At 36.5% G+C, this 26177-nt stretch overlaps 1 protein-coding gene across 26 annotated transcripts in view; it reads right to left on the bottom strand.

The window, feature by feature from the left end:
- Positions 1-26177, bottom strand: part of GPHN (gephyrin) — a 675135-nt gene that overhangs the window by 474168 nt on the left and 174790 nt on the right. For all 26 annotated transcript variants that reach the window (XM_034937122.3, XM_034937124.3, XM_034937127.3 and 23 more), the window contains exon 2: positions 24882-24960. In XM_034937122.3, the coding sequence (XP_034793013.1) occupies positions 24882-24960 (79 nt within the window). The remainder of the gene's footprint in view (positions 1-24881; positions 24961-26177) is intronic.

Raw genomic sequence — 26177 nt, 5'->3', positions numbered from 1 at the left:
TCCCTTGTTAGCTGTATTCCTAGGTATTTTATTCTTTGTAGCGATTATGAATGGGAGTTTATTCATGATTTGGCTCTTTGCTTGTATATTGATGGTGTATAAAAATGCTTGTGATTTTTGCACACTGATTTGTATCCTGAGACTGCTGAAGTTGCTTAATAATTTAAAGAGTTTTTGGGCTGAGACGATGGGATTTTCTAAACACAAAATCATATTGTCTGCAAACAGAGACAATTTGACTTCCTCTCTTCCTATGTGAATACACTTTATTTTTCTCTTGCCTGATTGCCCTGGCCAGAACTTCCAATACTATGTTGAATAGAAGTGGTGAGATAGGGCATCCTTGTCTTCTACCAGTTTTTAAAAAGAATGCTTCTAGCTTTTGCCCATTCAGTATGCTATTGGCTGTGGGTCTGTCATAAATAGCTCTTATTATTTTGAGATATGTTCCATCAATACATAGTTTATTTAGAGTTTTTAATATGAAGGGATTTTGACTTTTATCAAAGGCCTTTTCTGCATCTATTCAGATAATCATGTGCGTTTTGTCTTTGGTTCTGTTTATGTGATGGGTTACATTTATTGATTTGGGTATGTTGAACCAGCCTTGCATCCCAGGGATGAAGCCAACTTAATAATGGTGGATAACATTTTTGATGTGCTGCTGGATTTGGTTTGCCAGTATTTTATCAATGATTTTTGCATCAATGTTCAACAGGGATATTGGCCTGAAGTTTTCTTTTTTTGTTGTGTCTCTTCCCGGTTTTGGTATCAGGATGATGCTGGCTTCACTGAATGAGTTAGGGAGGAGGCCCTCCTTTTCAACTGTTTGGAATAATTTCAGAAGGAATGTGGTACCATCTCCTCTTTGTACTTCTGGTAGAATTCCGCTGTGAATTCATCTGGTCCTGGGCTTTTTTTGGTTAGTATGCTATTAATTGCTGCCTCGATTTCAGAACTTGTTATTGGTCAATTCAGGGATTCAACTTCTTCCTGGTTTAGTCTTGGGAGGGTGTACATGTCCAGGAATTTATCCATTTCTTCTAGATTTTCTAGTTTATTTGCCTAGAGGTGTTTATAGTATTCTCTAATGGTAGTTTGTATCTCTATTGGATCAGTGGTGATATCCCCTTTATCATTTTTTATTGTGTCTATTTGATTCTTCTCTCTTTTCTTCTTTACTAGTCTGGCTAGCAGTCTATCTATTGTGTTAATCTTTTCAAATGACCAGCTCCTGGATTAATTGATTTTTTTAGAGGGGTTTTTGTGTCTCTATCTCCTTCAATTTTGCTCTGATCTTAGTTATTTCTTGTCTTCTACTAGCTTTCGGATTAGTTTGCTCTTGCGTCTCTAGCTCTTTTAAATTGTGACGATAGGGTGTCGATCTGAGATCTTTCTAGCTTTCTGATGTGGGCATTTAGGGCCGTAAGTTTCTCTCTCTCACACTTCTTTAGCTGTGTACCAGAGCTTCTGGTACGTTGTGTCTTTGTTCTCAATGGATTCAAAGAACATCTTGAATTCTGCCTTAATTTCATTATTTACCCAGGAGTCATTCTGGAGCAGGTTGTTCAACCTCCATGCAATTGTGTGGTTTTGAGTGAGTTTCTTAATCCTGAGTTCTAACTTGATTACCTTGTGGTGTGAGAGACTGTTATGATTTCAGTACTTTTGCATTTGCTGAGGAGCGTTTTACTTCCAATTATGTGGCTGATTTTAGAATAAGTGCTATGCGGCACCGAGATGAACGTACATTCTGTTGATTTAGGGTGGAGAATTCTGTAGATGTCTATTAGGTCCATTTGATCCAGATATGAGTTCAAGTCCTGAACATCCTTGTTAATTTTCTCTCTTGTTGATCTAATATTGACAGTGGGGTGTTAAAGTCTCCCACTATTATTGTGTACGAGTCTAAGTTTTTTTCAGGTCTCTAGCAACTTGTTTAATAAATCTGAGTGCACCTGTATTGGGTGCATATATATTTAGAATAGTCAGCTCTTCTTGTTGAATTGGTCCCTTTACCATTATGTAATGCCCTTCTTTGTCTTTTTTTGATCTTTGTTGGTTTAAACTCTGTTTTGTCAGAGTCTAGGATTGCAACTCCTGCCCCTTTTTTTTCTTTCTTTCTTTTTTTTTTTTTTTGGCTTTCCATTTGCTTGGTGTATTTTCCTCCATCCTTTTATTTTGAGCCTATGTGGGTCTTTGCACTTGAGATAGGCCTCCTGAATACAGCACACCAATAGGTCTTGAAAATTTATTAAATTTGCCAATCTGTGTTTTTAATTGGGGCATTTAGCCCATTTACATTTAAGGTCAGTATTATTATGTGTGAATTTGATCCTGTCATCATGATGCTACCTGGTTATTTTGCACACTAGTTGATGCAGTTTCTTGATAGTGTCATTGGTCCTTACATTTTGGAGTGTTTGTGCAGTGGCTGATACCGGTTTTTCCTTTCCATATTTAGTGCTTCTTTCAGGAGCTCTTGCAAGGCAGTCCTGGTGGTAACAAAATCCCTCAGCATTTGCTTCTCTGGAAAGGATTTTATTTCTCCTTTGCTTATGAAGTTTAGTTTGGCTAGATATGAAATTCCGCGTTTAAAATTATTTTCTTTAAGAATGTTGAATATTGGCCCCCAATCTCTTCTGGCTTGTAGGGTTTCTGCTGAGAGTTACGCTATTATTCCAACGGGCTTCCTTTGTAGGTGACCTGGCCCTTCTCTCTGGCTGTCCTTAATACTTTTTCCTTCATTTTGTCCTTGGAGAATCTGATGATTATGTGTCTTTGGGTTGATTTTGTGGAGTATCTTAGTGGTGTTCTCTGTATTTCCTGAATTTGCATGTTGGCCTGTCTTAAGTTGGGGAGGTTCTCCTGGATATTATCCTGAAGTGTGTTTTCCAGCTTCTTTCTGTTCTCCCCATCTCCTTCAGGTATTCCAGTTAATCATAGATTTGGTCTTTTTAAACGCTGAAGTCCCATATTTCTTGGAGGTTTTGTTCATTCCTTTTCATTCTTTATCTCTACTCTTGTCTGCATGCCTTATTTCAGCAACGTGGTCTTCAAACTCTGATATCCCTTCTTCCACTTGGTCGATTCGGCTATTGATTCTTGTGTATGCTTCATGAAGTTCTCATGCTGTGTTTTTTAGCTCCATAGGGTCATTTATGCTCCTCTCTAAATTGGTTATTCAGTTGGCAGCCCCTCTAACCTTTTATCAACGTTCTTATCTTTGTTGCATTGGGTTAGAACATGCTCCTTTAGCTCCATGTAGTTTTTTATTACCCATCTTCTGAAGACTACTCCTGTTAGTTTGTCCATCTCATCCTCTATCAGGTTCCTTGCTGTTGTTATAATCATTTAGAGAAGATGCACTCTGGCCTTTTGGGTTTTCAGCATTTTTTCATTGATTCTTTCTCATCTTCATGAGTTTGTCTAATTTCAATCTTTGAGGATGCTGACCCTTGGATGGGGTTTTCATGACGGCTTTTTGTTGTTGTTGTTGTTGTCGATGCTGTTGTTGTTGTTTTCTCTTTGATTGTTTTTCAATGGTCAGGTCCCTCTTCTCTATGGCTGCTGTGGTTTGCTGGGGGTTCACTTCAGGCCCTATTCATTTGGTTCGCTCTCACATCTGGAGATGTCTCAAGGAGGCTGGAGAACAGCAAAGATGGGTGCCTGCTCCTTCTTCTGGGATCTCTGATCTCAAGGGACACCAATCTGATGCCAGTAGGATCGCTCCTGTATAGGGTTTTTGACAATCCCTTTTGGAGGGTCTCACCCAGTTGGGTGGCACAGGGAACAGGACCTGTTTAATGAAGTACTTAGATTGTCCCTTGGGGGAAGGGCTGTGCTTCACTGGGGGAAAACCCACTCATCTGGGCTGCCTGGATTCCCCAAAACTACCAGGAGGAAAGGCAAAGTCTGCTGGTCCACAGAGACTGTGGCGACTCCTTCCCCTAGGGGTTCAAGCCCAGGGAGATCTGGGTTCTGTCCCTGAGCCTCTGGCTGGAGTTTCTGGAGTTCCTGCAGGGAAGCCCCACCCAGTGAGGAAGGATGAGTCATGGTCACACCTGAAGAGGCACTGTGGCCACAGTCTGCCACAGCTGGTGTGTTGGGCTGTGGAGGACATGTCTTGGGACCAAGCTGTCCAGCCTCCCTGGCTCCAGGAGGGGAGAAGTACAGCCTGGAGCTATAGAGATAGATGCCACCCTTACCCCGCCCAGGGAGCTTAGCATGCTAGGCAGTTGTGAGTCTCAGCGCTGGCTGCTGCCCTTACCCCAAGGATCTCAAATGGCTTAGACAGTAGGCAGCCATAGCTGTGGTGTTGGTCGCCCCTCCCCCCAGGAGCTTGGTAGGCTTAAGTAGATTCTAGCTGAGAGGCTGTTGAGAATCTACATGGCTCTGGGGTTGAAATGTTAGGCCCTGGTAGCGTGGGTTCACGAGTGTGATCTTCTGATCCATGGGTGGCACAGTTCCGTGGAAAAAGCAGTTTCCCCAGCTGGTTAGCAGGCTCACTCACTGTCTTCCCTTGGCTGCAGGGTAGGGGCTACCCTGCCCTGTGTGGCTCCCAAGTGGGCTGCCACACCACATTGCTCTTCCTTTCTCTCCGTGGATCACACCAGCCACCTAGTCATTTCTGATTAGAGAGCCTGAATACCTTGGTTGCAGGTGAAGGTTTCACACACTTATTATGGTTCTTTTTGATGGGAGCATCCAATTGCTACTGTTTCTAGTCAGCCATCATGGCCGCACCCAAATGTACAGTTATTATGTATTAGTTATAAATAAACAAGATGCTGTGCAGCTATTAAAAAGTGATGTCTGTTTAGATATGAAACATATTTGAGATATTGTAAAAAAAAGAGAAATATGCACAACAGTATACATTTTTGTAAGATGTATTTTTATTCAAATGTGTAATATGTACATATTGCACTTACATGCATATGTAAATATGCATATATACATATGTATATATGTATCTGTACATTCACATTTGTGTGTGTGCACATGTGCGCATGCACAGATAACCTCTGTAACAGAGGTTGCTTTTAGGGAAGGAAAACTGGATGGCAGGGCAGGGCAAGCATAAGGTTTCCTTTCTGTGCATGTACTCTTTGGTAGCTTCATAAGCAAATTTCAAATAGTTGTGATATAACTGAAATAAAAATAATTGAGAAATAATATAGTTTTTTTTTTAGATGGTGTCTTGCTCTGTTGCCAGGCTGGAGTGCAGTGGTGCAATCTCGGCTCACTGCAACCCCTGTCTCCGGATTCAAGCGATTCTCCTGCCTCGGCTTCCCAAGTAGCTGGGACTATAGGCGCACGCCACCACGCCCAGCTAATTTTTGTATTTTTACTAGAGACGGGGTTTCACCATGTTGGCCAGGATGGTCTCGATCTCTTGACCTCATGATCCACCCGCCTCGGCCCCCAAGGTGCTGGGATTACAGGAGTGAGCCACTGCATCCGGTCATAATAAAGATTTTTAACTGGATATTTGTTCTATTCTAGGATGAATAATAAATGCAAAGACAATAGCAGAAGTGCTAATTTAGAAAAATTAAGTAAAATCCTTCATCCCCGAGTTGTCCCAGACCAATAATTTACTAAGTAAAAAAATACAAATTTAAATTAGATCATAAGGGAGAAATAAATTCAAAACAGCAACAGCCAACATGCGTACATGTATTACTGTTAGGTTTTCCCTCTAAATCTAAATCACAAATCTACTTCTTTCATATAATTTTAACTGTAAAATTATTTTACTTCTCTCACACAGTTTAGAAATTCCAGTATGTGTGTCAAAAATAAAATATTCGTTAAATTTCTAGTAGCTAAGTGCCTCTCTCTTTGAAAATGTATAGTCCCACCTCAATCTCTCACCTCCTCCCCTAAAAACAAATAGGGTTTTGTGCAGTTGTCCATTTTACTGATACCAATTTTTCTTTGAATATCCTCTACAGAAATAGAAAACATTTAACACTATAACCTCAGAAATTTTTCTGTAAGTAGATTTTCCACATTTATATCATGTTGAATAGCCCGTATAAGACACACAATTTTAATTGTTTCCAAAAGGAAAAGTTCCTATATGTAATCTCTCTCCTTTTATAGTCTCTAAAATTAAGATTAATTTAAAAAAATAGTAGTTATCCAGTCATAAGAAAACATAAAGGTTCTTATAAAGTTGTTTTTTCAAATTTTAAACATCCTTCGGCATAGCTTCTTCATTATTTAATTTCATATTTAGTTTTTGTTGCTTTGTTTCTGTAAACAACCAGATTGTAAAAACAAATCATGACAAACACAGCCATAGTTTACTTCTGTCTGGCATAGATGTTTGTTTCACTCCTATTATCTTAGCCTTTCTCTCTCTAATTCCATCATTTATACAAATAGTATAAAAACAGCAAATAGTGAGAGGTGAAGTTGAAGAGCCAGGAAGTAATCAGATCATTACTGGTCTTGCATGCGCTATTAAAAAGCTGGATTTTGTTCTAAAACAGAATACTTTAAAATACCAGACATCTTCTTCCACATTGACCTGAAATTATTCAACAACAACTTCTTATAACAATTCTAATGAACTATATACTCACAAAGACATAATGAAAAGCTTATGAAATTATCAACATCGAGTACTATCTTTTTAGCATTCCCTGATTAAATTATCCAGCAATTCTATCACCATATTTAATATAATATTATCATCACTTACCTTTTATTATTTTTAAATTATTTTCTTTTATTTATTTATTTTAATTATTATTATACTTTAAGTTTTAGGGGACATGTGCACAATGTGCAGGTTTGTTACATATGTATACATGTGCCATGTTGGTGTGCTGCACCCATTAACTCGTCATTTAGCATTAGATATATCTCCTAATGCTATCCCTTTTAAGACTGTGAAGTGAGTAGAATAGTATCAGTATGTTCATTTAACAATTGAGAAAACTAAGATTCTGAAAGGTCAAGTAATTTAGTTATCATGCTACACTGCTGATAACTGGAATATGCTAGACTTCTCTGCAGTAAGTTTAAATCATAGCTCAGTACTCTTTTCATTATCTTGAAGGAGTTACATTGACTAATATTCTTACTCAGGTCACAATGATTTCTTATCTACACCACGGGTCAATAAACTTTTTCTGTAAAGACAGTCAAAATGCAGTTTACCCTTGAACAACACAAGTTTGAACTCCTTGGTTCCACTTATCTGCAGATTTTTTTCAACCAAACATAGATCAAATTAATGAAATGCAAAACCCGCATATATGGAGGGCCAATGTTTTGTATACATGCAGGTTCCCCAGAGCCGAATGGAGGGACTGAGTATATGCAGATTTTGGTATATGCAGGGGTCCTGGAACAATCCCCAACACATACCAAAGGATGGATGACTGTATTTCTGGCTTTGAGTGACATATGAAACTACTCAACTCTGCTGTTGTACAGTGAAACCACCCATAGGTAATACATAGGTGAATGAGTAAGACTGTGTTCTAACAAAACTTCAATTTTCATGTATCATTGTCTTTCCAAAGATAAAAATATTTCTTTTAAAATAGCAGTTTTATTGAGTAAACATAAGCACTGGATTTCTCTGATTCAGAATAAATCCTGAATAATTAGTCCCAGGTATCTGCTACTTTTAAAAGAGTATGACAACATCAGTAAGAAGAGTTTACATTCACTGAACATATAGTTCAATTTTCTCCAAAAAATATTACATCCCCTTTTTACCTATGAATTCTGTAATTTCACACAGATTTCAAGTTATCTACAAAATAGTGACAGACCAGAAGCAAATCAGAGGACAAATCTTATTCAGCAAGTATTTAACCTTTTTCTCCATTTTGAAATGCTCAAGCAGAATGACTCAGTTTAAAGACTAACATTAACAAAATTCATCATATCCCTTTTCAAAATGTATTTTTTAACTTGTGATGAAATTTCAGGCAAAATCCATATATTTTCTGTATAATGTATTATTATTTAAATAACTATTTGTGATACTTGAAATTAGTCATTTAATAAATATTTATTTCACAATTTCCAAAGTGCTTTCGAATGGGTCATATTTTTCAATTTCATAAGATGAAAATATTATTTATAAAACCAGGCAGCAGGCTGGGCACAGTGGCTCATTCCCAGCACTTTGGGAGGCTGAGGCAGGAGGATCTCTTATGCCCAGGAGTTTGAGACCAGCCTGGGCAACATGGAGAGATCCTCTCTCTACAATAAATAATAATTGTAAAAAGTAGCCAGCTGTGGTGGCACATGCCTGTAGTCCCAGCTACTTGGGAAGCTGAAGTGAGATGATCACTGGAACCTGGGAGGCTGAGGCAGCAGTAAGCCATGATTGCACCACTGCACTCCAGCCTGAGTGAAAGAGGTAGACCTCATCTCAAAAAAAAAAAAAAAAAGAAAGAAAAAAGAAAATAGAAAAAAAAAAAAAAGGCAAGTAGCAGGCCAGATTTGACCTGTGGATCATAGTTTGCCAACCCCTAGATTAGACCATACTTTTAAATATCCACCATCTATCCAATATAAGAATGAAAGTTCACATGACAGAAGCCAGAGAAAAACACTACACCAGTATCTCCAATCTAATTTGTTCTTAACATCATTCAATACTGTTGAGTCTACATTTCATCTTGTGCCTTTAATAGTAAACATTCTTATATACAACAATTATCCAAAATTACAAGTAGTAAAAAATTATACTTTTCCCATTTGCTTTCTCAGAAAGGATGCTTACAGAAGTTCACAAAACCTGATACTGTGAAGTCACACAACATACTACATAACTAAGGCAAATTATAAATGCTGAATTACAGAGCAGTCAAACACATTTGTTTAATACAATTCATCATTGACAATATTATTTTAGATAACTTTTTGGTATAAATCCAACTAATATTTAAGTAGACTAACTATAAAATGCCTCAGTAGTCAACAAAACATACTAGTACTTATTAAAAGATGAGGTGAAGATGTGGATTCCTGTGAGGGACAAATATAGGAGTAAAGAAATTTACACATGTATTCAAATGTAAAATATTAGTGTGTAGAAATTTTGTTTATAAACAGATAATAAGTCATTACTTTCCCACAAAATTGACAAAAATAAATTATCACTTGGTGAAATATAAACTTCAACTATTCAGACTTTTTAAAAAAGTGACTTAAATATTTTTCTAATGAGGACTACTCTTTTATGGTTAATTTTATGTGATAAACCACAAATCTACATACATTTCTTAAAAGGAAAAACAAAATAAATTCATAGCATCTTTAGGAAGTGAGAAATTTAACTCATTTAGTAGTAAAGCTTAAAGTCTCAAAGCAGTGATCTTGAATACCAGAGGTTCTGAGACCCTTTCAGGGGACCACAAATTGGGGTACTTCATCACAGTCTAGTGAGGGTGAGAATCCAGGCTCCCCACTCAACTTTTGCTGGCATGGGTTGGTGTAGGACCACAGTTTTTCTGTAGTGTTTGGCAGGAGTAGGGTGGTTATAGTATGAGCTTTCTGACTTGGTATGGTTTCTACGCCCTTTGGCTAAACAGAGAAAGCTTTTGTTGAAGCTATTTGTCAGTGTCTTTCGATATTTCTAGGTTGTCAGCTGCTTCAGCTCCAAGTATAAAATACATGAGGCACACACACAAAAACAAGAACACACCACCACATTATTTCTTAGGACTTTCAGTTGTACTTAGCATTAGGAATAGACCAAAGTACATTTACTCCATCTTTCCAGAATTGGAAGACTCAAGGCTAATGGATAGTAAAACAAAACTTTACATTTTTAGATTAGTTTCAGGTTTACAGCAAAATTGAGCAGACTTTAAAAACGTGACTTAAATATTTTTCTAATGAGGATTACTCTTTTATGGTTAATTTTGTTTATGTGATAACCACAAATCTGCATAAACTTCTTTAAAGGAAAAAGAAATTCATAGCATCTTTAGGAAGTGAGAAATTTTTCCATATAATTTCCCATATATCCCTTGTACTGCAATATGCATAGCTTCTCCCATTATCAACATACCCCAACGAAGTGGCACATTTATTACCACTGATAAACCTCCACTGACACATCATTATCACCCAAAGTCCACAGTTTACATTAGGGTTCATTTTCAGTGTTGTATATTCTATGGTTTAGACAATGCATCATAACATGTTTCCTTCATTGTAGTATCATTCAGAGTAGTTTTACTGCCCTAAAAATCCTCTGTACTCTGCCTGCTCATCCCTTCCTCCTCTCTAACCTCTGGCAAGCACTGATTCTTTTACTATCTTCATAGTTTTGCCTTTTCCAGAAAGTCATAGAGCTGGATACTTACAATGTGTAGCTTTTGCAGATTGGCTGCTTTGATGTAGTAATATGCATTTAAGTTTCCTTCTTATCTTCTCATAGTTTGATAGCCCATTTCTTTTTGGCACTGAATAATATTCCATTATCTGGATGTACCACAGTTTACTTATCCATTCACCCACTGAAGGTTATCTTGGTTGCTTCCAAGTTTTGTCATTTATAAAGTTTCTATAAAAATCTATGTGCAGATTTTTGTGTGGATGTACATTTTCAACACATTTGGATAAATACCAAGGGGCAAAACTGCTGGAATGCATGTTAAAAAACCACTGAACTGTCCTCCAAAGTGGCTATGCCATCTTGCATTCCCACCAGCAATTAATGAGTTTCTTGCTCCACATCCTCATCAGCACTTGGTATTGTCAGTATTCCAGATTATGACCATTCTAATAGATATGTAGTAATATTTCACTGTTGTTTTAACTTGCATTTCCATGATGACATAAAATGTAGAACATCTTTTTATATACTTATTTGACATCTGTATATCTTCTTTGGTGAGGTGTTTGTTAAGGTCTTTGGCCCATTTTTCAATAGGGTTTATTTTTATTTTTATTTTTATTTATTTATTTTTTTAAGACAGAGTCTTGCTCTGTTGCCCAGGCTGCAGTGCAGTGGCATGTTCTCGGCTCACTGAAACCTCCGCCTCCTGGGTTCAAGCCATTCTCCTGCCTCAGCCTCCTGAGTAGTTGGGATTACAGTCGTGCACCACCACGCATGGCTAATTTTTGTATTTTTGGTAGAGATGGGGTTTCACCAAGTTGGCCAGGCTTGGTCATGAACTCCTGACCTTAAGTGATCCACCTGCCTTGGCCTCCCAAAGTGTTGGGATTACAGGCGTGAGCCACTGCGCTCGGCCTAGGGTTGTTCATTTTTTTATTGCTGAGTTTTAGGAGTTCTTGTATATTTTTAAGTAATAGTATATTATCAGATGTGTCTTTTGAAAATATTTCTCCCAGTCTGTGGCTTCTCTTTTCATTTCATGGCATTGTGTTTGTAGAGCAGAGTTTTTAATGAAGCCCAGCTTACCAATATTTTCTTTTGTGGATGGTACCTTTAGAGCTGAAAATCACTGCCATACCCAAGGTTACCTAGGCTTTCTCCTATATTATTGTCTGGCAGTTTTATAGTTTTGTGTTTTATATGTAGTCCTATGATCCACTTTGAATTAATTTTTTTAAGGGTGTAAGGTCTACGTCCAGATTCAATTTTTTAAAGCATGCAGATGTCCAGGTGTTCCAGCACCATTTGTTAAAAAAACTGTCTTTGCTCCATTGTATTTTGTTTATTCCTTTTTCAAAGATCAGTTGAACATTGTCTTAAGTCTATTTGAGCTGCTATTTAAAAAATACCATGGACTGGGTGGCTGATAAACAAAAGAAGTTTATTTCTCACTGTTCTGCAGGTCTGGAAGTCCAAGATCAAGGTGCCAAGAAATTCAGGTGAAGGCCTACTTCCTGATTCATAGATGTCTGTCTTCTGGCTATAATCGCATATGGTGGTAGGGGAAAGGGGCCTGTCTCAGGCCTCTTTTATTAGGGACACTAATCCAATTCATGAGGTCTCTGCCCTCATGACTAAATCACCTCCCAAAGGCCTCATCCTTCAAATGCCCTCACACTGGGGGTTAAGCTTCAACATATGAATTCTGGGCAGATATATACATTCAGACCACAGCAACTATATTTATATGGGTCTATTTCTGGGCTATTCTTTTTCCTTGATCTATTTGTCTATTTTGCCAATACTACACTGCCCCTATCACCACAGCTTTATAATAAATCTTGAAGCTGTATAGTGTCAAGTCCTCCAACTTTTTTCTTATTCTTCAATATTGTATTGGCTACTCTGGTGGACCAACAGATTTTAACTTAACAGAGTATTATGAAAATGTCCTTAATATGGCTTTGAATTCCACATTGTTACTTATTATGATGATTAATTTTTGGGGCCACCTTGACTGGTTGAAGGATTATACAGAGTACTGATAAAGCATTATTTCTGTGTATGCTTGTGAGAATGTTTCCAGAGGAGATTCACAAGTGAGTCCATAGGCTGAGTAAGTAAGATCTGCCCTCAATGTGGGCAGACGTACCCAATTAGAGGGGACCCAAATAGAGCAAATAGGCTATTTCCTCTCTCTTCTGGAGCTGGGATATAAATTTCTCTTGTCCTAAGACATCAGAATTCCAGCTTACAGATGGCCAGTCAGGAAAGTCCTCAGCCTCCATAACTGCATGAGTCAATTCTCCTAATAAATCCCGTATGTATATATGTATGTATGTATCTACCTATCTATCAATCAATCAATCAATCAATCAATCATTGGTTCTGTTTCTTGGAGAACTCTGACTACTACACTTACCTTTAAGAAACTGTCTATCATTATTGTCCAGTTTGAGTAAAATAGCAAAACAAATAATATCCATATTCATTAGAAAAAGTTATTAAAATATTCCTTCCAAGTTACATAATTGTTCCAAGCATAATTTTCCTCACAAATTTCAACAAAAACATATTACAACAGATTAAACATAGAAACAGTTATTTGAAAATTTAGCTATCTTTTATTAAGCCAGAGATTATAGAGATTTACAAAATGTAAAAAAACTGTTAATATTTTGACTATTTTGGGAGTTTTGAAATACACAGCTATTTTTCATTATATTATTTATTTTAATATGTAGTGGGCTTATTTATATTTTATGTGAATTAAATAATTTTATTCTTTAACATAGTAAATATCAATAGATGTTACCCACATAAACAATAGTTCAATGCCATGCTTATAATTTTTTAAAGTGCAATGAAGCTATGAAATCATAAGGTGAGAGAATTACTACCTAGTATGAATAAACATAAAAAATGTAACACTATAATTCAAACAAGTGCTCTATATAAGCTTCAGTTCAGGGTTACTTCCTTGGTAATATTTTAATTCCAAATATTATAAAGATTTCTTTGGTATTTCATAACAACAATACAAGCCATTCAATTCAAGCAATCTAATACAATGTCTTTATCCTTTTAATGCTCATAGAGACCAAAATGTCATATAGTTTATATGCACCAATGGTCATATAAAAATGGTAATTAGAAATAGCAAATATTATAGAAAACTGTTCAATACGAAAAAAAGGTAGACATCTGTGTTCCCCACTTGCTTTCTGTGTTCTCTCTCCTGGTTGTATAGAGGAGCCAGGATAATTTAGGACTTATTAGAGAGACGTAGGTTGGAGTCCCAGGCCTACTACTAGAGAATCTACAGATAGTGTATCTGCAGATATTTAACTTCTCTGAATTTCAAATTACTCAGCATGTCTAACAGAATTATGAAACATCATATTAAAAACTAGGCATAAAGCACCTGTTTAGTTCCTAGCAGGTAGTTGATAAATGTTAGTACCTCATCATACTCCTCACCCCTTCCATGTAAACTTATACCTAATGACCAGAGCATATGACAATGAAGTGTGTCAGAAAATAGTAATAAAAAATGCATGTTTTACAGTCAGGAGGTAAATAACAGAAAGCATCCAGGACTATAAGAAGGTTAACAGGTAAAGTAAAGATATATTCAAACCTCTTTATTTGGGAGTTAACTATATATATTAGTAATCCTTAACCTATTTGCATCTGCAAAACCCACAGAAAATCAAAGGAAAACTAAGGACTTTCGCCCCAGAAAAACAAACAGTTGCTCACAAATATATTTTGCATAGAATTTCAGGAGTTTTATGGACAAATCCAAATTTGATTTTATTGTCAAACATAGAAAAAGAAAAATGCTATCTAGCTTTTATTATCTTTTTTGGATTAGAGGTTGCTAACCAAAGTACTGGATAGTTTTTGCTATTGTTTGTTTAGTTTTGTTTTCTGCAGACCCTATATCTTAATTTTGGCTTCCATTCTATGTCAATCAGAGAAAGTTCTGAAAATCTCCCAGTGTACACTATCTTGAACAGAATACTGATAAATTATTTAGCTCACTTTGTAGTCTATCCTCTATATCTGATTGTCAGCAACGTTTTCCGTAAACGACTGGATAATAAACATTTTCAGCTTAGTGGGCCAAATGATCCTTGTTACAACTTATCATCTCTGCTATTATAATTCAAAAGCAGCCATGAATAGTAGGTAAACATTATGCATGGCTGTGTTCCCTAACAAAACTATTTATAGACACTGAAATATAATTTTCATGTACTATAAAATATTCATTAAAAAATTTTTAAAATCACTTAAAAATGTTCATGGGCCAGGTGCAGTGGCTCACACCTGTAATCCCAGCACTTTGGGAGGCCAAGGCAGGTGAATCACAGGGTCAGGAGATCGAGACCATCCTGGCCATCACGGTGAAACCTTGTCTCTACCGAAAATACAAAAATTAGCTGGGTGTGGTGGGGAGTGCCTGTAATCCCAGCTACTCGGGAGGCTGAGGCAGGAGAATCGCTTGAACCCAGGAGGCGGTGGTTGCAGTGAGCCGAGATTGCGCCACTGCACTTCAGCCTGGTGACAGAGCGAGACTCCATCTAAAAATAAAAATAAAAAATAAAAATTGTTGAGACAGTGTCTCACTATGTTGCCTAGTCTGGTCTCAAATTACTGGGCTCAACTGATCCTCCCACCTCAGTCTCCCAAAGTGCCAGGATTATAGGTGTGAGCCACTGTACCCAGCCTATACTTAATTTTAAATGAGGTTTAGGCCTTCAACACTAAATAAAAATCTTTGGGTTTTCACTGAAATACGTAAGTGAGTCAGCATATAGGAGTTCGAATAATACAGACCAAGGTTTACTGCTTTGCCACTCATTACAGTCAAATGTCACTGAACCACAGGGATACATTCTGAGAAATGCATCCTCAGGTTATTTCAACCTTATGTGACCTTCATAGAGTGTACTTACACAAACCGACGGAGTGAGGCTGTGTCTCAAACAAACATAAAAACAAAAAACAACTAAAAAGAAACAAAGAAGGTCATTACATAATCATAAAGAGATTAATTCAGTAAAGGAGATAACAAATGTAAATATAATATGCACCCAACATTGGAGCAACCAGATATATGAAGCAAATATTGTTAGATTTAAAGGAAGGAATAAATTCTGATACAATAATAGATGGGGACTTCAACACTCCACTCTCAACATGTGACAGAGGTCATTGAATTTAAACTGTTCTTCAGACCAAATGAACCTAACAAACCTTTAGAGAAAATATCACCCAAATGCAGCAGAATACACATACTTTTCATCAGCACATGGAATATTCTCCAGAACAGACCACACATTAGGTCACAAAACAAGGCTCAACAAATCTAAAAGAACTGAAGTCATATTAAGTATCTTTTCTGGCAAAAATGAAATAAAACTAGAAATCAACAAAAGGAACTACTGAAACTGTGAGAATATAGGGAAGTTGAAGAACATGTTCTACAATGAACGTGGGTCAATAAAAAAATTAAGAAAAAAATTTCAAATTTCTTGAAACAAATGAAAAGAGAAACACAACATACCAAAAAATATGAGATACATCACAAACTATAGCAAGAGAGAAGTTTATAGCAATAAACCTCAACATTAAGTAGAAAATTTTCAAATAGCCTAACAAGCTAACTTAAGGAACAAGAAAATCAAGAACAAACTGTAAGAATTAGTAGAAAAAATAAAAAATATCCAAGCTGAAATAAGTAAAATTGAGAAAAAAATACAACATATAAAAAAAGTCAAAAAGTTGGTTTTATGAAAAGATCAATAAAATTGCCAAACTACTAGCTAGACCAACGAAGACAAAAAGAGAAAAGACCCAAATAAACCAAGATAAAAAGAGAAAAGACTCAAATAAATAAAATCAGAAAGGAAAAATGAGACAAAAAATTGATACCACATAAATAAAAATCATTAAAGACTATTATGAACAACTATACGCCAACAAATTAGAAAACCTAGCAGAAATGGTCCTGGACACAAACAACCTACCACAACTGAGCCAAGAAGAAATGAAAAACCCCAACAAACCAATTGAAAATTAACGTGACTAAATTTGTAATTTTAAAAAAGCCTGGGACCCTATGGCTTCACTGTTGAATTCTATCAAACATTTAAAGCAGAATTAAAATCAATATTTCTAAAACTTCCAGAAAATTGAGAAGGAGGCAATTCTTCAAAACTCATTCTAAGAGGCCAGCATTACCCTGATACTAAAACTAGACCAAGGACTCAAATGCAAAAACTACAGACCAACATCCCTGATGAACATAGAAGCAAAAATTACCAACAACATACAAGCAAACAGAATCCAGCAGCATATTAAAAAGATAATTCACCATCATCAGGTAGGATTTATCCCAGGCATAAATGGGTGAGATAAATGGGATGGTTTAGCATATGCAAATCAATAAATATGACACATCACATCAATGGAATGAAGGACTAAAACAATATAATCATTTCAATAAACATAGAAAAAGCATGTAATAAAATTCAACATCCCTTCCTGATAAAAACTCTCACCAAGTTAGATACAGAAGGAATGTACTTCAACACAACAAAAGCCATATACAGTAAACCCACAGCCAACATCACACTGACTTGGGAAAAGTTAAAAGCTTTTCCTCTAAGTTCTGGAACAAAAAAAAGATGCTCACTTTTACCACTTTCTTTTTCTTTTTTTAAAAAATTATACTTTAAGTTCTAGGGTACATGTGCACAATATGCAGGTGTGTTACACAGGTATACATGTGCCATGTTGGTTTGCTGCACCCATCAACTTGTCATTTACATTAAGTATTTCTACTAATGCTATCCCTCCCCCAGCCCCCCACCCCCCGACAGGCCCCGGTATGTGATGTTCCACTCCCTGCGTCCATCTGTTCTCATTGTTAAACTCCCACTTATGAGTGAGAACATGCGGTGTTTGGTTTTCTGTCCTTGTGATATTTTGCTGATAATGATGGTTTCCAGCTTCATCCATGTCCCTGCAAAGGACTTTCACAACTTTCATTCAACACAGTACTGGAAGTCCTAGTCATAACAATTAGGCAAGAGAAAGAATTAAAGGGCATCCAAATTGGAAAGGACTATCGAAATTTGTTCCCGTTCATCTCCCATGTTGTAGACGACATATAGACAACAGTAAAGACTCCCCTCAAAGACTCTTAGAACTGATGAACAAGTTGAGTACTTTTGCAGGACAGAAAATCAAGGTAAAAAATAAGTACCATTTCTAAACATCAGCAATAAACCAGTGGAAAAAGAAACTGAAAAAGCAATCCATTTTATGGCAGCTACATACAAAAATAAAATTCAGTTAGACCCTTGAACAATACAGACTTGAACTGCATGGGTCTACTTACATGCATGCAGACTTTTTTCCATAAATGTTACACTTGAGTGTGCCTGCCTCTTCTACCTCCCTGACAACTCTTCTCTGTCTCTGCCACTCCTGAGACAGCAAAACCAACTCCTTTTCCTCTTCCTCCTCCTCCACCTCCTCATCAGCCTATTCAATGTGAAGATGAAAAGCATAAAGACTTATATCTTGATCTACTTTGACTTAGTGAATAGTAAATATTTTTCTTTTTCTTAATTTTGTTATTCTTAATAATACTTTCTTTTCTCTAGTTTACTTTATTTCAAGAATACAGTATGTAATACGTATGTGAAATATGTGTTAGTCAACTGTTTATGTCATTGTTAAGGATTCCAGTCAACAGTAGCTTATTAGTTAGTAATTAAGTTTTTGGCAAGTCAAAAGTTACACCTAAATTTTCAACATCATGCAGGAGCAATACACCAAATACTCATACTGTTCAAGGATCAACTGTACCTAGAAATAAATTTAACCAAGAGGGTGAAAGATCTCTACACAAACAAACTAAAAAACTGATGAAAGAAATTGAAGAGGACACAAACAAATGGAAACACATCCTATGTTTATGAATTGAAAGAAATAATATTGGCCAGGCACAGTGGCTCATGCCTGTAATCCCAGCACTTTGGGAGGCCGAGGTGGGCGGATCACCTGAGGTCAGGAGTTAGAGACCAGCCTGAACAACATGGAGAAACCCTGTCTCTACTAAAAACACAAAATTAGCCGGGCATGGTGGCACATGCCTGTAATCCCAGCTACTCAAGAGGCTGAGGCAGGAGAACCGCTTGAACCCAGGAGGCGAGAGGTTGCGGTGAGCCGAGATTGAGCCATTGCACTCCAGACTGAGCAACAAGAGCGAAATTCCGTCTCAAAAAAAAAAAAAAAACAAATAAAATAAAGAAAAAGAAGTAATATTGTAAAAATGAACATGCTACCAACAGTGATCTATAGATTCAATGCAATCTCTATCAAAATACCAATGACATTCATCACAAAAATAGAAAAAATAATCCTAAAATTGGTATGAAACCATAAAAGACCCTGAATAGCCAAAGCAATCCTGAGCAAAAAGAACAAAGCTGGGGTGGAGATTTCTGTACATGTCTATTAGGTCTTCTTGGTGCAGAGCTGAGTTCAATTCCTGGATATCTTTGTTAACTTTCTGTCTCGTTGATCTGTCCAATGTTGACAGTGGGGTATTAAAGTCTCCCATTATTATTGTGTGGGAGTCCAGCAGCACATCAAAAAGCTTATCCACCATGATCAAGTAGGCTTCATCCCTGGGATACAAGGCTGGTTCAACATACGCAAATCAATAAACGTAATCCAGCATATAAACAGAACCAAAGACAAAAACCACATGATCATCTCAATAGATGCAGAAAAGGCCTTTGGCAAAATTCAACTGCCCCTCATGCTAAAAACTGTCAACAAATTAGGTATTGATGGGACGTATCTCAAAATAATAATAGCTATTTATGACAAACCCACAGCCAATATCATACTGAATGGGCAAAAACTGGAAGCATTCCCTTTAAAAACTGGCACAAGACAGGGATGCCCTCTCTCACCACTCCTATTCAACATAGTGTTGGAAGTTCTGGCCAGGGCAATCAGGCAGGAGGAAGAAATAAAGGGTATTCAAATAGGAAAAGAAGAAGTCAAATTGTCCCTGTTTGCACATGACATGATTGTGTATTTAGAAAACCCCACCGTCTCAGTCCAAAATCTCCTTAAGCTGGTAAGCAAATTCAGCAAAGTCTCAGGACATAAAATCAATGTGCAAAAATCACAAGCATTCTTATACACCAATAACAGACAAATAGAGAGCCAAATCATGAGTGAACTCCCATTCACAATTGCTCCAAAGAGAATAAAATACCGAGGAATCCAACTTACAAGGGATGTGAAGGACCTCTTCAAGGAGAACTACAAACCACTGCTCAACGAAATAAAAGAGAACATAAACAAATGGAAGAACATTTATTCCATGCTCATGGATAGGAAGAATCTATCATGAAAATGGCCATACTGCCCAAGGTAATTTATAGATTCAATGCCATCCCTATGAAGCTACCATGACTTTCTTCACAGAATTGGAAAAAACTATCTTAAAGTTCATATGGAACCAAAAAAGAGCCCACATTGCCAAGTCAATCCTAAGCCAAAAGAACAAAGCTGGAGGCATCATGCTACCTGACTTCAAACTATACTACAAGGCTACAGTAACCAAAACAGCATGGTACTGGTACCAAAACAGAGATATAGACCACTGGAACAGAACAGAGCCCTCAGAAATAATGCCACACATCTACAACCATCTGATCTTTGACAAACCTGACAAAAACAAGCAATGGGGAAAGGATTCCCTATTTAATAAATGGTGCTGGGAAAACTGGCTAGCCAAATGTAGAAAGCTGAAACTGGATCCGTTCCTTACACCTTATACAAAAATTAATTCAAGATGGATTAAAGACTTACATGTTAGACCTAAAACCAGAAAAACCCTAGAAGAAAACCTAGGCAATACCATTCAGGACATAGGCATGGGCAAGGACTTCATGTTTAAAACACCAAAAGCAATGGCAACAGAAGCCAAAATTGACAAATGGGATCTAATTAAACTAAAGAGCTTCTGCACAGCAAAAGAAACTACCATCAGAGTGAACAGGCAACCTACAGAATGGGAGAAAATTTTTGCAATCTACTCATCTGACAAAGGGCTAATATCCAGAATCTACAAAGAACTCAAACAAATTTACAAGAAAAAAACAACCCCATCAAAAAGTGGGTGAAGGATATGAACAGACACTTCTCAGAAGAAGACATTTATGCAGCGAACAGATACATGAAAAAATGCTCATCATCACTGGCCATCAGAGAAATGCAAATCAAAACCACAATGAGATACCATCTCACACCAGTTAGAATGGCGATCATTAAAAAGTCAGGAAACAACAGGTGCTGAAGAGGACATGGAGAAATAGGAACACTTTTCAACTGTTGGTGGGACTGTAAACTAGTTCAACTGTTGTGGAAGACAGTGTGGCGATTCCTCAGGGATCTAGAACTAGAAATACCATGTGACCCAGCCATCCCATTACTGGGGATATACCCAAAGGATTATAAATCATGCTGCTATAAGGACACATGGCCCACATATGTTTATTGCAGCACTATTCACAATAGCAAAGACTTGGAACCAACCCAAATGTCCATCAATGATAGACTGGATTAAGAAAATGTGGTACATACACACCATGGAATACTATGCAGCCATAAAAAAGGATGAGTTCACGTCCTTTGTAGGGACATGAATGAAGTTGGAAACCATCATTCTCAGCAAACCATCCCAAGTACAAAAAACCAAACACTGCATGTTCTCACTCATAGGTGGGAATTGAAGAATGAGAACACTTGGACACAGGAAGGGGAACATCACACACTGGGGCCTGTTGTGGGGTGGGGTGAGGGGGGAGGGACAGCATTAGGAGATATACCTAATGTAAATGACGAGTTAATGAGTGCAGCACACCAACATGGCACATGTACACATATGTAACAAATCTGCACTTTGTGCACATGCACCCTAGAACTTAAAGTATAAGAAGAAAAAAAAAAAGAAAAGTTAGTAGCAAGACCAGAAAGTCTTGCTTAGAGATTCATAACTTTCTCAAATTTTTTTTCTCCCATGGCATCTCTCTGCCATGTTCACACAATAGCTCACTTGGTTCATTCAAGCCCAGTAACAAGTTTTACTACAATGGCAGTAAAATACTGGAGTATGTACTATACAGTTAAAGTAAATTACAGAGTACCTATCATTGTTCCATTAGCTTGACACAGATTCAGAGTATGAATTAGTCAGTTTAGGTTCTGCACTTTCAATCTCTGATGCAGTAAGCCCCTCATCTAGCTCTGCCTACTCTTGGTTTAAACATTGTTTTATATCATATATTCTTAATAAAACTCATTACAGTTTTATTTCTGTACTTTGTCCACAGAAATTCTGTATCTGCTCATTTATCCAATTAAGACATATAATACACTACTCTGAGTATCAATATTGACTAGATAAACCTGGGTCTTCCTTAGCCTAATTTTTCTTGCTCTATTATTCTGTCTTCCTTTCTAACAGTATTGAGGCTAAAATTCTTAATTCTTATTTACCATCAACTCCTTTCAGTATCAGCAGTTCAAATGGGTGAGTCATAATAAAAATCTGCCAGGCACATTAACATACATAGCATTCACTCAACACACATCTTATTCTAATAATTTTTATTTCGAACATGTATTAAAATGACATGTATACAATTTTAATAACCATCAGACTAGTCTGGAGTAGTTATCAAATGACAGTGATTTTTTGAGGAGGAGTTTTTTTTTTTTTTTTTTTTGAGATGGAGTCTCGCTCTGTCGCCCACGCTGGAGTGTGGTGGGGCGATCTCTGCTCACTGCAAGCTCTGCCTCTGGGTTCATGCCATTCTCCTGCCTTGGCCTCCTGAGTAGCTGGGACTACAGGTGCCCGCCACCACGCCTGGCTAATTTTTTGTATTTTTAGTGGAGATGGGGTTTCACCGTGTTAGCCAGGATGGTCTCGATCTCCTGACCTCATGATCCGCCCACCTCGGCCTCCCAAAGTGTTGGGATTACAGGCGTGAGCCACTGTGCCTGGCCGAAGAGATTTTTGTAAAAACACAAAAAAATATTTCTGATATACTTCCTATTCAATGTTGCACCATTAACAATTCAACTCCTTGTAGGACCATCTAGTATACCTGAATCAATGAAAAGTAGTGAACATTTATGCCAAGAGTCTGAGACAGAAAAGAGGCACCTAGCTTAAAAAAAAAAAATACTCACCTACAATGTACATACTAAATGAATACTGCAATCAGACAGGAACTCAGAATAAAATATTTCCCATCATAACAACACAAGAATATGAATATATATATATATATATATATATATTTCCACATTGGGCATTTCTTTCTCTAAAATATTTTACCTAATGAGAAATATATCTTTAAAATATGAATTCAAGTCATCAATAGTATATCCTGACAGTTCTTAATGAAGAAAAAATTCCTTAGAAAGCCAAGCAGGCAGGAGCAAAAACAAACTCTTTCTCCATGAATGCTGACATTCTTACATTCTAGACTAATCCAAGAGGATAATGGCAGGTTAAGAGAATGATGCTATATTAAGATATTTCCGGCTGTTTTAAGACAGGTACACTGAGAATTATTTTGTCCTTCCAATGAAGTAGTCTGAGATGAATTTTTTTTTTAGAATACTAAAATTAAATATAGAATTTAGTGGTAGGTTAAATGATGAATGTTATTCTACATTCCAGGAAGAAGCAACAAGTTTTTCCAAAACATGACAATTGATTATTATAATCCATTATTCAAGTGTAGTTCTTCAAATCTTTTATATAATTGGAGTTCATATGAGCAAATTTTTTTCAACATATTGTTGCATTAAACAGATATACATTCTTATTTTACTAAAACATATCTTACAAATAATACAATAATAATTTTTTTTTTTGAGATGGAGCCTCGCTCTGTCGCCCAGGCTGGAGTGCAGTGGCGCAATCTCAGCTCACTGCAACCTCCGCCACCCGGGTTCGAGAGATTCTCCTGCCTCAGCCTCCCAAGTAGCTGGGACTACAGGCACATGCCACCACGCCTAGCTAATTTTTGTATTTTTTGTAGGGACGGGGTTTCACCATGTTGGCCAGGATGGTCTTGATCTCCTGACCTTGTGATCCACCCACCTCAGCCTCCCAAAGTTCTGGGATTACAGGCATGAGCCACCACACCTGGCCAGTAATTTATTTTATTCATTCAAATAAGCAAAGTCTTTTGAGGAAATTGTAAAGTTTCCACCCATATCCATAAGGATAGTAGAACTCTTAATGCAATTAAATGTTATTCACTAGGTATATTTACATCCTAACAGAATAATTACATTGTTGGTTAAATTTTCACAGGACTCAAAGGACAACTGTCAATCTTCATAGTAGGGATAAAAATCAAGGAGGAGGAATATTTGCAATCCTTTTGAGTTAGAAAAAGAAAGATTGAGAAAAGAAAAAAATGGAGAGAGGTAGACTTGGAAATGCATTCTGAACTCACGACATCATATATAAACTTCAATATTCAATACATTTTCAGCACTCTCATATTTTTTAACATGACTAGTCAATCATTAAAGAATCAATAATCTTCAAGTTCAAGATATTCTTGTGTTTATTCCTCACAAAATTCTCAATGACTTATTAGTGACTCCCGTGGGAGGGTATATTACATGTGATCTGGGAGATGAATTTCCTATTAGGACATATTTAATTGTACGCATTATATGTATCATTATAGAAGGCACCTGGCAGTATTCAATTTTCTTTACTCTGCTTCGCAGGCTTAACTAGTTTTAATTATTTTTTTTAATAAACAGTGATCTTATTGGGAAGGTATGTTCATAGATAGTATGCATATTTACCAGTAAATATAAAAGTGTAAAAAAAAATTTATGAAATAGAAAGTGACATTATTGTAGAGTATATGTATTAGAAAGATATGCCAATAAAGAATGGGACTGACTGATGAGCAAAAAAATTAAAAACTGAAATCTATCAAACTCTCCAAAATTCTTGTGCCATATGTAAAACATCAGAAATATATCTAACATATTCAAATGTATATTGTTATAACAAATACCTACTTTATATTTCTAATTATAATTACAAATAATTACTATAAACAATATATTCAAAAAACTTCAAATTGTTGTAAACAAATTCAATCTCTCTTTCCCAAGCAAATCAACTACTAATCATGTTTCTTGGCTAGTAGCTACTGCCACATTGGCAAGATATCATCAGCCATCAGCATTCCTCCTTGAAAATCAATCATTAATCATGACATCATTCCTTCTAAAATCTATTCTATTTCTGAACTGTTCTGTCAGACTTCAATATGTGTAAAACGCATTATTAGAAAAGAAAAAATTGTTGTACCTTAAATAAGTTTTCACATAAAACTCTTTTGAGAAAAGGAACACTAATAATAAAGTTTTAATTTATACTTAATACTGAAAGCACAATACTCACAAAGAAGGATCTTGTACGAGATCTTTGAGATTTATCCCACTGCGGTCTTCTGCAAGATTCCTGAAGCAACTATCACTCACTAAATAGGAATGGGGAAAAGAAAAAAAAATTAATTTTTGTCTACATTTCATTTAAGCTATTGCTGACCAAAAGACATTTTGAAATGAAAAATAGCTTTTTTTTTTCATTTTTCCCCAAACATTACTATTGATTTATTTATAGGCCTGGTGAATTTAGCAACAAATATTAATATTCTAAACAAGCCAACATTTCAATAACAATCCACTACTTTAAGCACACAAACTCTATATAAATACATTACATAAAATAATAAACATGTCGGTCTAAATGTTGTTCTTACTGTTACAAGATTAATTTACTAGTACACAGTAGCAAGTCACTGCCCCCACAACAACTAGGAAAAAAAGAGACAAACTACAAAATCATATTTTTAAAAATATTGGCGAGCAAGGGAAATAGAAAGGAGAAACTAAATTTGCAGGATGATTAATATCTCTTAAGTCAGCTAATCCTGCTGATTATTTTAATTTCTGGAAGGATTTGCCATTTAGACAGACTAGCTAAGAAAGAAGGACACTACTAAGGAAAAGAAAAACCAGCACAGCTCTTGATAATTTGTAAGCTGGCATGAAAAACTGGAATCTGATGAAGTCCAAAATTACAGACAGTTTTCTCCCTGAAAAATTTGCTGAGTGCCAGAATTACCTAAGAGGATTTGGGGCAGCAGTTGGGAGAACAGGCCATGGGGCAAATAATAATCCCTGTAATGTTGTGGTGATTAGAAGACAAAGTCACACTAGAACAGATGGAGCCTACCACTGTGAGGATAAAATTTTAATAGGTCTTCCCACAAGATATTTGCTCTCAACCAAAAGCATCCCCTTAGTGGGTGGGGAGCCAGAGGAAATGAGTAAAAGGAGCAGGACCAGAAAGGTAGAGTAAAATCTCCAACAATTTTACAGTATATAAATACAAAGTCAGCAGACAGAAGAGTCTGCAACACAACAGTTCTTGTCATTAGGACATTTAAAATCAAAGGCATTCTAAGTGTATCGAAAGCTGCCACCCAGACTTGATGCAGTAAGATTCATAATTGAGTTGAGGTGATTAGCACTTGATCTTATCTTTCTAATACAGAATTGAAGAAAAATAATATTTAGTTCAATTTCTGCTGCTCTATTATAAACAATATTTGGTATATGATGAAAATTACAAGGTATGGAAAGGGGCACAAAATGTGACTAACAATCAAGGGAAAAGAGAATAAATATAAAC

This window comes from Pan paniscus, chromosome 15, assembly GCF_029289425.2.
Source record: "Pan paniscus chromosome 15, NHGRI_mPanPan1-v2.0_pri, whole genome shotgun sequence".
NCBI classification, from domain to species: Eukaryota; Metazoa; Chordata; class Mammalia; order Primates; family Hominidae; genus Pan; species Pan paniscus.
This window is presented reverse-complemented; position numbering and strand designations above follow the sequence as displayed.